The following is a 14,558-nucleotide window of genomic DNA, read 5'->3' as shown; positions in this document are numbered from 1 at the left end:
TCTGTTCCAATTTATGTTCCCTGTGAACATTAAGCCAAAGAGTTTGAATGAAGTGTTTTTTATATCTTGAAAATTTAGAGAAATAGATACCAAACTAACATCCTGGTTCGACACATTATGTTGGCAAATAAATAATTGAAAATGGTTGCGTTCCTGCTATTTGTCTGCAAGCCTCATGTCTTCAGAGATGCAGCCATCTTAAATTTCTCACTTCACTTGAAGTCTCCACTTTTGCATTCTGTTTTTGAGAAGGTTCCTTCCTGAATTTATTAAAGACTAGCCTGGGTGCCCGACATTGCCCAGGTGTTGGGAGGTGTGTGTTGAGAGGGGGGAAAAAAAAAAAAAGAAAAAAAAAAGTGACATTTTAACCATTGCGTCCATCACTAAACCGGAAGTAGTGATGGTCAAAGGTATAAAATTAAGGCTAGTCAATTGAAAAGAGGGGATGACTTACAAAAATATTGGTGAAAAAAAGCGACCCCTCCCTGAAGAAAAGTGCCCAGTTGAGGGTGAAGGAATTAATGTTTTTAGTCAATTTTTCGATATTTGTCGTCCAAAGGGTTGAGCTTCAAAATGATACCAATCTCGTGCAAATTCGTCGTCTCTGTAGAAAGTTTTAAGCAGATATACATACAAACATACATTTAAACAGACAAGTGAGATTTAGCGGGTGTTTGTAGGTGTGTGTGGTGTTAAATAAAAAAGAACCTGGGAGTGGGGGGGGGGGGTAGGATCGAACCCGAAGCCCTGAGGGGAAGTTTGAAAATAAAATCGGCCAGCCAGAATGAGTTAGTGAAAGATGTTTGAATTTATTTAAGTAAGAACCAAGTTGACAGGTGCGCGCCCGGAAGTTGTCGAGCGTTACGACGATGATGACAACGTCAATGACCAGGTTTGTTTGTTATAAGCGAAGTAAAAAAAAAGAAAACAACGTTAAAACTTAAGCGGGGGAAAAAAAACACAAAAAACTAACGTAAGGCAAACGAACGATGAAAACAGAAAAACAAACACGTGAAAAATGGCTTAAATAAGCCTGTTTCGATATTAAAAAAAAAAAAAAAAAACGAATGTTACGTGAAAAATGGCTTAAATAACACTGGTTCAATATTTAAATTTAAAAAAAAAAAAAAAAAAAAAAAGACATCTCACACCACGATTCGAACCCAAAACGTTTAGATAATGAACCAACGCACTAATCAACTAACCTAATGCGACGTACATTAAATTTGTTCAGTTTTTCAACTATTTAAAGTAAATCAGGTCATGACATCATCTGGCGCATGCGTAGAACCGTTCATCGTCACAAGAAGACCGTTTTTGTATCATTTTGATTAAATCAGACAATTATTCTCGTCTTGGGCGTTATTAGCACACCGTTTCGGTCGCTGCAACCTGTGACCTTCTTCGGATGTTGAGAACATGCTTAGGGTTGGCTCTGTATTACAAGAATTCGAACTGTTGGTTTGAGGGTGTGTCCGTAGATCATAAAGAAAGTTCAATCTTCAGGGATCACTAAGATATTTTTTTTACGGCTTTCCTAGGACAAAATATTTTGGGATATCTATGCTAATTGTTAATATTAGTGGGGGGGGGGGGGAATAAAAAATAAAAAAACCGCAAGGGGAACAACTCAAAGGAGTTTTTTTTTGTTACTTTTTAAAAAATTTTTTATTAGTGACCTCTGAAGATTGAACTTTATTTATGATCTACAGTATCTGTTCTTCAGATGCCGCACTTCTATTTCTTGTTCTCTTTCGGTGGAGGAGAAATCCTTTACGACTGAGACAATTTTTATTTTTGTACCTTTTCTCCACGTTAAAAAACGACCCTGGTGTCTAACTCTGTCCCGTGGGGAGGCATAGTAAATAGGTACAGACCTGCCCTCAAACCCACGGTCGAATTCTTGCAATGCAGAGCTTACCCCTCTTTTCCTTAGAGAGGAGGAAATATGTCTCCAACACCCGAAGAAGGTTACGAGGTGCAGTGACCAAAACTAAGTTAGGCTAGTAGCACCCAAGATAAGAATAATAGTCCGATTAATCAAAATAATACGAACATTCACATCTCATCTCAAAAATTCAGAATTGCAAGGCAGCATCATATACACTTGTCACCTGATTGGTCTTTTTTGAAGCCAAATTTCATTAAGTTTGGCCTTCAAAAATTATATTGTTTTTTTCTATCCAAAACCTAATTTTTTTGTGCTATTCAGAAAAATACAAGCTTTATCAAAAGATTTGTTCGTTAAATACATTTCTCACTAGGTGGAATTTCCATGGGCTCTGCTAATTTATATATGACGCATTCGATGGAAAGACGACGTAAGTGCTGAAAGTTGAAATTTTGAGCAGGTGTCGCAAAACGTGAAAAATATCAAGGAGAATCTTTAAAGTTTTTATGTAAAAAATAAGTTTTTGAATATAGTAGAGCCCAACAAAATAGATAATCAAATAACATTATAAACACCATAAAGCAGGGCAAATACCATAACCAAAGGCCGGAAAAAACATTGCAACCTGGAGAAAAAAAAAAAAAAAAAAAACACGTACAATAGGGCCACCGTATCTCGGGGTTCTACTGTACGTCTGTTGAAATGTGGATACTTAACCATAGATTTTCTGCCAATCAAAATGATAAAGACTTTAACGAAGATGACATTTTAGACTACGTATCATAAATACATTAGATATGTATATTTATGTAATTTACTTCAGCATAGATTTATCAATATCTTCCATATAAAGTTTTTTTGTTCTATATTATTCACTGCACTGACCTCTATATGGTTTATAAATATATCTGGTTAATATCGTAAGATTGTCTTTAGGCAGCCGAGACGTGGTTCTATCGATGAATGCTTAGCATTTATTGGACAGAGAGTGTCAAATGCTGAAGTCCAAAGAAGAATGAAGGTCGATCGGAAAGGAAAGGCAGTGCCGTTATATTTGCTTGTTGGATAGCTATTGCATGAAAATGAGGGTATCGAACGACACTAAAGAGTCAGGGGAAGGCAAAGGATATTAGACTCGATGTGTAGGACAACAGGTATCAACAGTAGCATCGGACACCGAGAACAAGCAATGGACCAAAGCGGATGGAGAACACTTTCCATAATTTTATCTACGGCATGAACATGCCGTGACACAAGAAAAAGTTTTTAAAAAAGTACCATTATGCTCCAAACATTTAATTTCTTTTTGTGAAAAAGTATCAAGTGGTGCTCACGTTCTTCCAAACGCTGCATTTTTTTTTTCTTAGTTATTACAGATGTAGGGGAGGATGCCATTCTTTTCTCAGAATTATTCCAATTATCTTAGAGCATCATCAAGGGGTTTTCAAGGAGGCATCAGTACCATTTTTTTTTTTTTTAAATATTTGTTATGACTCAGACAAGGCCCATTACCAAACACTAACCTTTATACCCAACTAGCGGGGGTTACCCAGGTGTTTGGAGGTGTGTGTATTTTTGGATAAATGAAAAGAAATCGTTGGCCGGGTGTCCCAGGTTTTTGCTGAATAAAAAAAAAAAAAAAAAAAAAAAAACACTACGTTTAACGGCAGGTGCTCGTTTTTGACAACTTAATACCGTTAACTTTGAGTGCAAGACAGTGTTTTATTTACCGCGAATCTGTTGGCTTTTTTTTTTTTATACGAAAAAGCTTAATGCACGTGCCGCGATCGAAAAATCTTGAATACTTATCTTTTTAAAGTTGGGCAAATTAAATAGACAGGCGACCCCGGTTGTTAACTCGTAGATATTATCATTTAGGTGTGATATAAAAAGTTTTAAGCAAGTCGACCGATCACTTCTTGGAAAAAAGTTTTTCTTTAACATACACAAAAAGCGAGCATACAACACATTTTCGCTTTTATATTTATAGATAGGAGATTAATAATTTGAAGGGTTTTTTTTTTTTTTTTTTTTCTTTGATTTCTCAAACAATTGTCACTCATCTTCAGTTGAACAGCTTTCAGAAATGGACTTCAAAACAAACCTATCTCAGACCTGGTCTTTATTTATGCCTTTTTCTCCCATGTTTTTCTTGGCTTAACTGAAACTGACCCTGTTACATTTTTTTTTTTTTTTTTTTTTTTAGTTACCACTTATCAAGGCCAGAAGGCCACTTGAGGATAAGGGCTAATGAATGTAAAGTCGTAATTTAGTAATGGTTGACGGTATAGATTGGATTATTTAAGCAGACGGTTCAACAAGAACTTGATTACATTGGACTTTAAAACTACTATATTATAATCGGCTGGGAAGTAGCTCAATGGAACAGATATTGTTCTAACTCTAGAACTTTCATCCATTATTTAAACATGACCATACCACCAAAGTCTCCTGTTCCAAACACATACCCAACAAGTCGAGCATACGGGGTTCCCCTCTACAAGTAAAAAATTTACTTTCACCATGACTATTGTTTGTGTAAAATAAAAAATAAAGAAATAAAATAAAAATATAAATAAAAGGAATGGTTATTGAGAAGATTGCAAACAAGCACACGGACAAATGATTTGAGGGGGAAATTTTACCCCTATAATGTCCCCTAGAGGGCAACCAGAGTTATCTCGGAAAATCTGTTTTGGAAAAAATTTATTTTCACCATGACTAACGTTTGTGTAAAAAAAAAAAAAAAAAAAAAAAACGGGACTGAATTACTAGGTCCAATCCCTTTTATCAAGAGGGGGTGGGGGAAGGGGCAAAAAGAATAGAAAATGGATCTTGGGGTTACTTTTGGCAGACACGTAACTCTTGGTTCTCTTTTTTGTCCTCACATTTCATGAGCGAGGTTTCCAACAATTGCTGCTTTTTAGGTTGCAATCTATCTTCAGCCAGTTTTTGTCCTTGAAGTAGTATTTTTTGTCATTTAAGACAGGTTCCTTGGACATGAATCTAACTTAATAACTTGATTTGAGCCCAAAACAATAAATATTCAGGGGTCATAACGGGAGTCAAAGTTTAAAAAAATTGACCGTTTTTTTTTCTCAGCATACATATATATTATATGATATATATATTATATGATATATATATATATATATATATATATTATATGATATATGTATATATATATATATTATATGATATGATATATGTATATATATATATATTATATGATATGTATATATATATATATTATATGATATATGTATATATATACATACACATATGTTATGATATATTTATATACATATATTATATGCACATAAAGTTATGAAGAGTACATAGGGACTGAGCAAAGCCGGCTAAACTGCTTAAATAAAAAAAAATATGTTCTCAGGTCATCAGACGTAGACGTGCATTACACATTCATCAATCGAACAGAAAAAACGATTAAATATTTTTAACGTTTCAGTATTCTTTTATTATCGGAAAAGCCAGATTTTTTTTTTTTTTTTTTTTTCATGTTTTAGTTATTATCTCGGCTAAAATCATTTACCTTTTTCTTTTTTTTTTTTTTTTACTTTAAATCATGAAGAAAATTTACTGGAATTTACAAATACATCGGAATTTTTTTTTTTTTCGTACCGTTTTGTTTCTGGATGAAATTAATTGTGTGGACAATTAGCATTCAGAAAGAAAAAAAAAAAAAAAAAAAAAAAAAAAAAAAAAAAAAAAAGGGATGCAGGAGATAGTGGACCCTGGATTGGAGGTTTGACAAGACATGTTAATGTTATGAATGATTTAATAGAGAATTGGGGCCTGCGGAGGGAGAAAGACAAGATATGCATTTAGCCTGTCAGGATTTTTTTTTTTTTTTTTGTCCGAATAATCCCGATAATATTTTTTTTTCTCATCTTTTTATTATCAATGTTTCAGTAGATAGAGTTTCCAATCTTCCAAAGTTGAATTCTCAAACCGTTATGGAATTTTAAACTGAACCTATCTAATCCATGGGAGACACGTGGCCTAACGATTAACTGTGTTGGTTAACAAACGATTCTATGGAAATGGTTGAAGGTTTTAAGGTATTAAGAATAGCAGAAATTTAGCAATTTTTTTTTATTACCTAGCTGACAGAACAAGAATAATCTAACCCTATTTCAGTTTAAAATTCCATCCAGGTTTAAATCAGCTGAAACATTGTGAATAGAGCTGATGAGAATAATTGTTAAATTCAAATTATTAATCTTCATCATTTGGAAATTAGAGTGAATTGCAATAATCAAGGAAAAAAAAAATTTGTTTTAGATATTTATGTGTTATGTAAAATCCCAGACCATTCAAGTCTAAGGAAGATTCCTCACGTTAGATATTCAAAAAAAATAAAGTTAAGAATAGCGCCAGTTACATCAGAGGTTAGCTGTGAAGGCTATTTTCATGTAGTTTTAAAAGAGGAAAAAAGAAGGGAATCTTTGGATAGGACCTCTTAAAGAGTTAATGAACACTACCAAGTAATCTTGCCGAGAAAACTATCCAGAGAGTCAAACACCTTGTTAGAAAACAAGATCTACAAAAACGACTTCCGTTGCACACAAAAATTTCTTACAACAAAAGAGGAGGACCCTGTTTATATATAAAGTCATGTTTATATGCACAGGATTTATTCCTAAACTAATTAACTGATCATTACATAGTTTGAAACACTGTTACTAGGTGAAAAGGTGAGTAAAATGTTATTTTGGTTAATTTAGTTTTATGCGGGAATGGGGAGGGAATCAAAGAGGGAGGCAGGAAGCACTACATAAAAATTCAGATACCCCTCAATCTTTGAAATTTTAACAATAGATATTTTAGACATCAATTAATAAATATTCCCTAAAAGTTCAATTTAATTTTAAGATTAGTTTAGTGCCCCCCCCCGCCATTTCAAAAATCAAATATTTCAAATTTGCATGGAATTTAATCCATAGGCATTAGACACCAATTGAGCAAGATTCCCTGAATCTCAGTTTGTTCTTAAGACTCCCTTTAATTTTTAGCCATTTTCTATAAAAAAAAATCATTTAATGGATTTGGATCAAAACTGGAATAGAATAAACTTTAATAGCATGATACCTCGATTTTAATTTTCTTACAGATTAAAAAAAGTGTTAAAAGGGGTTTTGTTTTGGGGAAAAATAATTTTTATCCATCCTGGGACGGGTAATGAGTAATTTAGAAGACTAAGTATTTGTTCAAATATTTTTATTAGTGGAGTCTGCAAGGTTTCATAAAACTTCAGTATCCCCCTCCTCCCAATATTTTCCGCGTTTGATCCATTGAAAGGTTAGAAAGTCATTGGGTGATTTTAGTTTCCATTTAATGAAAAAAAAAAAAAAATATATATATATAAAAAATAAATTCCAAAAACTTGTTTTCTGGGACGTTTAAACAACTTAGATAATCCGATTGAAATATTTTTTTTAAATTTAATATTTAAATGTAGATGAGAAAGAGAGAAAAAAAACCATAACCAAACTCCTCATTTAAAAATAAGAAACGAACAAGTCGAACCCCAAATCCATAAAAAGTTCTTCTGAATTTAAAAGTACTACTTGTAAATCTATTTAATATAAATAAAAAAAATTCCAGGTGGAATTACTAACCATTAGTCACAATTTATGAACTAGACGAAGAGGAAATCTAGTGTGTGTATATATATATATATATATATATATATATATATATAGGAAGGGTACAGAGAGAAAGAGAGAGAAGTGCGGAAAGGAATTTTAAAGTTGAAGAATTGGTTTATTTATGAATGATGAATGGTTTTTTTTTTTGGTTTTTTTTATCGTAACCAAAGTTTAATCTCAAAGAAAAAGTGGAAAAAATAAGCTGAGAGTATTTGCAAAGATCTAAGCACTCAGTTTTTTTTTTGTATAAAGAAAAGATATAAAATAAAGAGTAAGGGTTAGAAACTGCCAGATTATCAGGTGGAAGGGAGGGAGGGCATAAGGAAGAGGAGGAAGAAGAGGAGTATCGATTACCAATATCAAGGTCACTGCCGTTCAGTTATGGAGCAACATTTATTCACCAACTGGTAATTCATACGTTCATGGCCATTAATCATCCACAGGGAAATGGGTATCCACATATTTTTTCTAGACTAAAATCATTTTTCATACATACATATATGTGTGTGTATATATATATATATATATATATATATATAAATTTTATTTATACAAACATTAATGGCTACATATGTGCATACATGTTTCTGTAATCACCCACGTTGGGGGATTACGTCTTCAGGCCAAGAATTACCGTCGACGGTAATTCTTGGCCTGAAGATGTAATCCCCCAACGTGGGTGATTACAGAAACATGTATGCACATATGTAGCCATTAATGTTTGTATAAATAAAATTAATATACCTGCTCTGTTCACTCATTGAGCACTATTTTGGTAGACACATGTTTCATTGGATGTACTTCTAGGAAACTAAACTCTACTGGCTATATATATATATATATATATATATATATATATATATATATATATATAAGAGAGAAGGACAGAATCACTTACCAAGGCCAAAAACCATTTTAGGATAAGGGTTAACTAGATGGTTGAATTGCCAATTAAATTGAGGAGGCAGACATTAGCATGTTTAAAAATAAATAAATAAAAATAAAACAAACAAAAATGACGACTTGTCTTCAAATCATGCAAGGGTAATAACCTGTTTATTTCCAGCTTGGAAATATATCTACATGACAAGTTTATTAGTAGAATTTCTAGTTTCATTATTGATGTGTCAAAAAATTGGAAATTATCTGCTCTTACAAGATTTTGTTGAAGACAAATCTGCCATGTTTAATTTCAACATTTTTATTGCAGTAACAACCAGTTCCAGCTAATGTGTACCTCATTTCTTAATGAACAATCCATTTCATTAAACCGTATTCTCAAGTCGCCTTGACAAGTGATTAACACGAACAACAATCGGTAAATAATTAAGCTGACCCTATAAAATAGGGTAACGCATACGAATTAGTCGTCTGAAATATTGAAGATAAATAATTAGCTCAATAGAAGTTGAGTTAGATCAACTAGAGCTAAAGTTGTATTAAATTGAAGATAAAATGAAAAGAGTAATATAGAATCATTTACATATGTTCAGAAATCAAAAATTATAATTGTTATCGTTTGGATTTCTTATATTAACTTGATTTGCTATTTTTCACACACACACACACACAATTTTTTAATAGAAATAATGTTTCAAGATGAGTAATATTTTTTATTGAACACTATGCATTATTATGGTTATCCATCGACTGATGAACCAGCCACATTTAGTATCTTTAACAATACAGGTTGAGCTTCCAGTGAAATGTCTAGTGTCCAATAAAAATATAAAAAAAATTCTTTGTTTTATTTTTTTCTCCTTTCAAAAATGACAAAACGAGTTATTTTTTTTGAAAGGGAGGGGTAGAAGAATAGAGAGAGAAAAAAAAAAAAAAAAATGGATACTCATTTCACTGGAAATGACACGGAACTTTAAAACAAGTAAATTACCCACCAAACATCTACACATCCGCACAACCTATCCATACGTGTTAAGAAATGAAGGCAAGAAATGTGTCCACTCTTTCTGTTCTGGCAAAAAAAAAAAAAAAAAAGAGAGGTTCTTCTAAAGCAAGAAAATGGGAGTGTTGATATTTTTGTTGTTTGTTTTACAGTCTCAAAATGGTGGAAAAAAAAAAAAAAAAAAAAGAAAAAAAGAGCTTTTTGTTTATAATTATTACTGCATGTTGTACAAGAATTTACAAATTGATATCAGATCGGACAGATTCCACATCCAATCGAATAACACTTAGAATAACTCAAATTATTGATGTGCACACTGCATGTGGGCGCCTGCACTGCCTCGATGGTTGAAATGGTCATGATCTTCATCGTAGGCTTCACTGCGTCGATTGTTTCTTCGCGAGTTGGAGACCTCAGTCAAAGTGACTTCTTCTACTGACTCATCATCCATAGGAATGGAAATGGCAGGCGGCTCGGGGAGAAGCTTCTGCAACTCCTAAGTTTAAAAAAAAGAAACATGTTTGCAATTTACAAAAACTGTAATACAAACCGAATGCGAAAAAAAAAAAAAAAAAAAAAAAAAAAAAAATGACAAAAATAAAGCGGAGGGGGGGGGGGGGAGAAGAAGAAAAAAAAAGCTAAGCAGATCTTGAAAATTTAACAGGGAAATAACTCTCATACCTTAAAAATAAAGCTTACTTCTGTTAAACGTAACAGATGTAGGTTTCTAATTAAAATTGAATTAAATTACAAATAAATTAAATGAATTAACTTTAATATTTATAAATATAAAACAATTCTATTAACATAAGGATTATTATTAAAATAGACATTCTTTAATGTAATATACAAATGAGATAACTTCTCGAAAGTCAATTTCCTTTAAATAGTACGATAGAACTCCGGAATACAGTGGCCCTAGGATACAGTATTTTCAGTTTACAATGTAGAATACAATGTTTTTCCAGTTATTGGTTACAGTATTTGCCCTGCGTTACGGTGTTATTTGATTATATACATGTGTATTATATACTGTACTGTATTGGTACTAATTTTTAATGCCGTATCTCAGGGTTCTACTTATATATTACTTTCTTGCCTCTAATATTTCCCCCCTCCTCCCTTTCCCCCTTCTATCCAATTACTCACTCTTTTGGTTTTTAATATCCATGTGCAGGGCTCTACATTGCAAGTAAAATAGTCACATTTGCAAGTAATTTTTCAAAGTGGCAACTAGAAATAATGAAACGCTCATCTTTTGGTGATTGTATTTCTTGTCCTGACAATCTTGCAAAGCTCACAACTTAGTGAAAATATCTTTTCAACTTTATTTTTTTAATAAAACGAACAAAGTTAATTATTTAAAAAATAAAGTTTAATAGAACAATATACTTTTTTTTTTTTAACGAAGGCTGTTTAAAAAAAAAAAAAAAACCTAAAGAAATTAGAATGTTTATATCTTAAAGTATCTACATAAAATTTGTTGTATATTTAGAATTACACTTAAAAAAAAAAAAAAAAATTTTTTGATATACATACTCGTCACAGAACGAAGATGTCATATTCTAAAAATCATATGGGTTTGGCTAGTAACTTTTCTATTTGGCTAGTAAACGAAAATATTTAGTTGTCAAAGGTCAACTAAAGATACATTTGTCCATAGAGCGCCGATATGTAATAAAAGAAAAAAAATTTTTTTTCCTTATAATTTATTTTAACTTAAACCATCTGAAGATATGAACGGGTAATTTTTATCCCATTTATTGAAATAACTTGTAATTTAACTCAAACGCATGGAGCACTCTTTTCCTTGTTTTTATTTATCAAATATACCTCCTAATATAAATATATATATATATATATAAATCATGCCAGAATAAAAGTATACAAAAGTCTGTTTTAAGTATGAAAATTTGTAAAACAATCCACATTTGGTATATATTAATCAAATCATGAACAGATAGGAATACAACTTCATTATAATAAATAACAATACTTAGTTATATTCAAAATATACCTAAAATGTAGATTCCATGAACAAAGTTTCTTTCTTAGAACTGCACACCTTTCATTTGCCTGCTTTCTGACTGACTATATTATGATCGTCTTCAAGTCTAATGTAAACAAGTTCTTGATGAGCCTTAAGTAATCCAATTTACTAAATTTCACTAACAATTACTACAACATTGTCCCATTGACCACTGTACACTTATTAACCCTTATCCTTGAGTGGCCTCTGAGTCTTGATAAGTGGTGACTCCTTTGTAAAAAAAAAAAAAAAAAAAAAAAGAGAATTCAAATAAACTTACTTTGATTTCTGGTTCTCCAATGAAATGCGGTGGTGGAAATTTTATATCAAATTCAATAATTAAGTCTCCGCGTTCAAACGTATTCCTATACACTGGCATTCCTTCCTCCTTTATAACTTTTCTGGCTCCTAAAAAAAAAAAAAAAAAAAAAAAAAAAGTCAAGAAAACTGAAACCTACAAATACAATTTCCATAAGCGTTCAACATACAAAATCAAAAAGAGACAAAAAGGCCCCAAAATGGTACATATTCTCTCCTGGTGACCCAGAAGATTGGAATGAAATACCTCACAAATGAGAACAGCAAATAAATTTAATTATAGACAAGTTTACAAGGCAAGCCGTTTTCTTCCAAACAGAGTAGCCCCCTCAACATACATATCCATGACAATCTCACTTAGCAACAAAATCACACCCCTTCACTGTAAAGGTTCCTAAATGCCAGAAAGCTTACTACTCTAATAGTTTCTTCCCTCAAACAGCTAGACTTTGGAATTCCCTTCCTGCTACTTGCTTCCCTAACTGTACTGATATGTGGAAATTTAAATATAATGTAAATGGACATGGTCTCAAATAGTAGCCCCTTACGTCAAAGTGGCGATATGCCTTGTTGGGGGCAAACGCGGGTTAAAAATTAAAAAAAAAAAAAAAAAAAGATTTGTTGGTCGCTCACTTCATTGCCAATTTCTGCTACTGTTTGGGTAGCATGCGTGCGTGCACGCACGCACACACACACACAATGTTGTCCAGGATCGAATGATGATCCCATATTTTATTGTCATCACAATCTGTGAAATCATCTATTTCACAATCAAATCAATTGATTACCTGTTCTAGTAGAGGACCCACCGCAGTGTATAGAACGCAAGCTTAACATACCTCTCTGCAGTATCTTATACCTCAATACATTTGCACATTTTATGATTTAAATTTTTTATTTTATGAGTTATATATAACTAGCTGGCGTTGCCCGGGTGTTTGGAGGTGTGTGTGTTGAGGGGTGGGAGGGTTAGATTAAAACAACCCTGTTAAAAAAAAAAAAAACGTTGCCCAGGTGTTTGGAGGTGTAAAAGAAAAAAAAAAGTTTTAGTAGAAAGGTAAGCTTGAACCCCAAACTTTGACGCGGAGGTGGAAAGGAAATGGAAAAAAAAACCTACGACCTAACCATCTCAACCATGGGAATAGATGAATTGATAAGTGTGTTAAGTTGACGTTTATAAAGCGAAATTAACAGGTGCGAGAACGTTAAGTCGCGTGATGTTTGACCTAGTTTTGCACTGGAAGCCATTTTCTGTTTTACCCCGCTACGCTGCGATCAAAAAATATCTCGAAAATAACTTGTAAAAGTCAAGTAAATTAAAGATAGCTGCGACCCAAGTTCCTTAGTCATAGATATTTAGACAGCATATAAAAAGTTTTAAGAAGCGAGCCAACCGAGAATCACGGCGAAAAAAGCCTTTTGTAGACATACATAAAGAGCGAAAACACATACATACATTTTCGCTTATACAGGGTGGCCACAAAGTCACGCACCAATGTTAATAAAAAAAAGTAAAAAATTTTTTAAAAAAATAAAAAATATTTAACTTTTTTTTTTAATTAACATTGGTGCGTGACTGTGGCCACCCTGTATATATATATATATATATATATATATATAGATGGCTTGAATGAAAGTTTAAAATGCAAAAGTCAAGTATCATAGTGCAATTGTGCTTTAAACAGAAACATTCATTTTGAACGTGCCAGCCTTATCAAAGAACCTACTGTTAATTTTCTATGTCGGGCCTTCGGTTTGTGTGGTGATAAAACTTCTCAAATGCACTTGTGATGTATGGTCAAATTCACCCGTTCTTTCTTTCATCTGATTATCAAAGATATTTTGATACAAAACCTATGTATAAACACTTCTAACCACCAAGTACCTTTGTGTGAAATTTCATAAAAATCAGACCAGCCATTTTGGAGTCCAGAGAGAATGAACTCACAAAGTTCATTTTATTTAATAGCAGAGATATACATCTATACACACACACACACATTATATCAGCAAAAGTGCTGGCACTTACCTGGGCGGAAGACTTGTCCAGGTTCAGACTTTATCAGCAACTGACGTTTGTCCAGATGTTTTAACACCATTGTGAAGCCACAAAGTGCCTCAGCCAAGCCAAGGGTATGCTTATAATAAAGATCTTCTCCGTTGCGGACAAATTTTTTGTGCTCAATTTGGGTTAAGATGATGATAACATCTCCCGGATCAACATCAGGCTGCAATGAAGAAAGTTATTTATTAAAAAAAACAAAAAAAGAGACGAGGATATGGCACAACGGTTAGATGCATTTTATAACAAACCAGTTCTAAGTGACAGTCTTCTAGAGGTTGAAGGTTCAATCTTCACTATAGGCCATTATAAAAAAAAATTAACACTTATCTGGTTATGGTTGAAAAAATGAGAACAATGTACCCTAATGGATTAAGTAAAACATCCTGTTCAAAATTTTATACAAATTTACTAATTCCGTTAGGTTTCCAAAAATTTTTGTTTTTAAATAGTTCGGAAATTATATTCTACACATATTAGGTTTATAAACAGCCAATCAAAACACCGTAAAAAAAAAAAAACATAGGCTGAAGGGAGCAGTCTAAATTTACTTAGGAGAAATTATAATGGGTGAAAGATAATATCACAAAAATAAAACAATAACAGTCTGAGCCAAAAAATGCTTTCAATGAAAAAAGTTTGGTGAAGGAGTAGTAGATATTTTATGCACGAATAAAAGTTAC

General features: G+C 32.5%; 1 protein-coding gene across 3 annotated transcripts in view; it reads right to left on the bottom strand.

The window, feature by feature from the left end:
• Positions 1 to 9,121: 9,121 nt before the first annotated feature.
• LOC145259765 (dnaJ homolog subfamily A member 2-like) overlaps positions 9,122 to 14,558 on the bottom strand; it is a 46,934-nt gene continuing 41,497 nt past the window's right edge. For all 3 annotated transcript variants that reach the window (XM_080117503.1, XM_080117504.1, XM_080117502.1), the window contains exons 8-10: positions 13,843 to 14,041; positions 11,776 to 11,903; positions 9,122 to 9,962 (exon numbers count right to left, since the gene is read on the bottom strand). In XM_080117503.1, the coding sequence (XP_079973629.1) occupies positions 9,768 to 9,962; positions 11,776 to 11,903; positions 13,843 to 14,041 (522 nt within the window). In that variant the 3' untranslated portion in view covers positions 9,122 to 9,767. The remainder of the gene's footprint in view (positions 9,963 to 11,775; positions 11,904 to 13,842; positions 14,042 to 14,558) is intronic.

This window comes from Euprymna scolopes, chromosome 35, assembly GCF_053919585.1.
Source record: "Euprymna scolopes isolate OS-2025 chromosome 35, ASM5391958v1, whole genome shotgun sequence".
Lineage (NCBI taxonomy): Eukaryota > Metazoa > Mollusca > Cephalopoda > Sepiida > Sepiolidae > Euprymna > Euprymna scolopes.
Note: the sequence above shows the minus strand (reverse complement) of the source record. Positions and strands in the feature narration are given on the sequence as shown.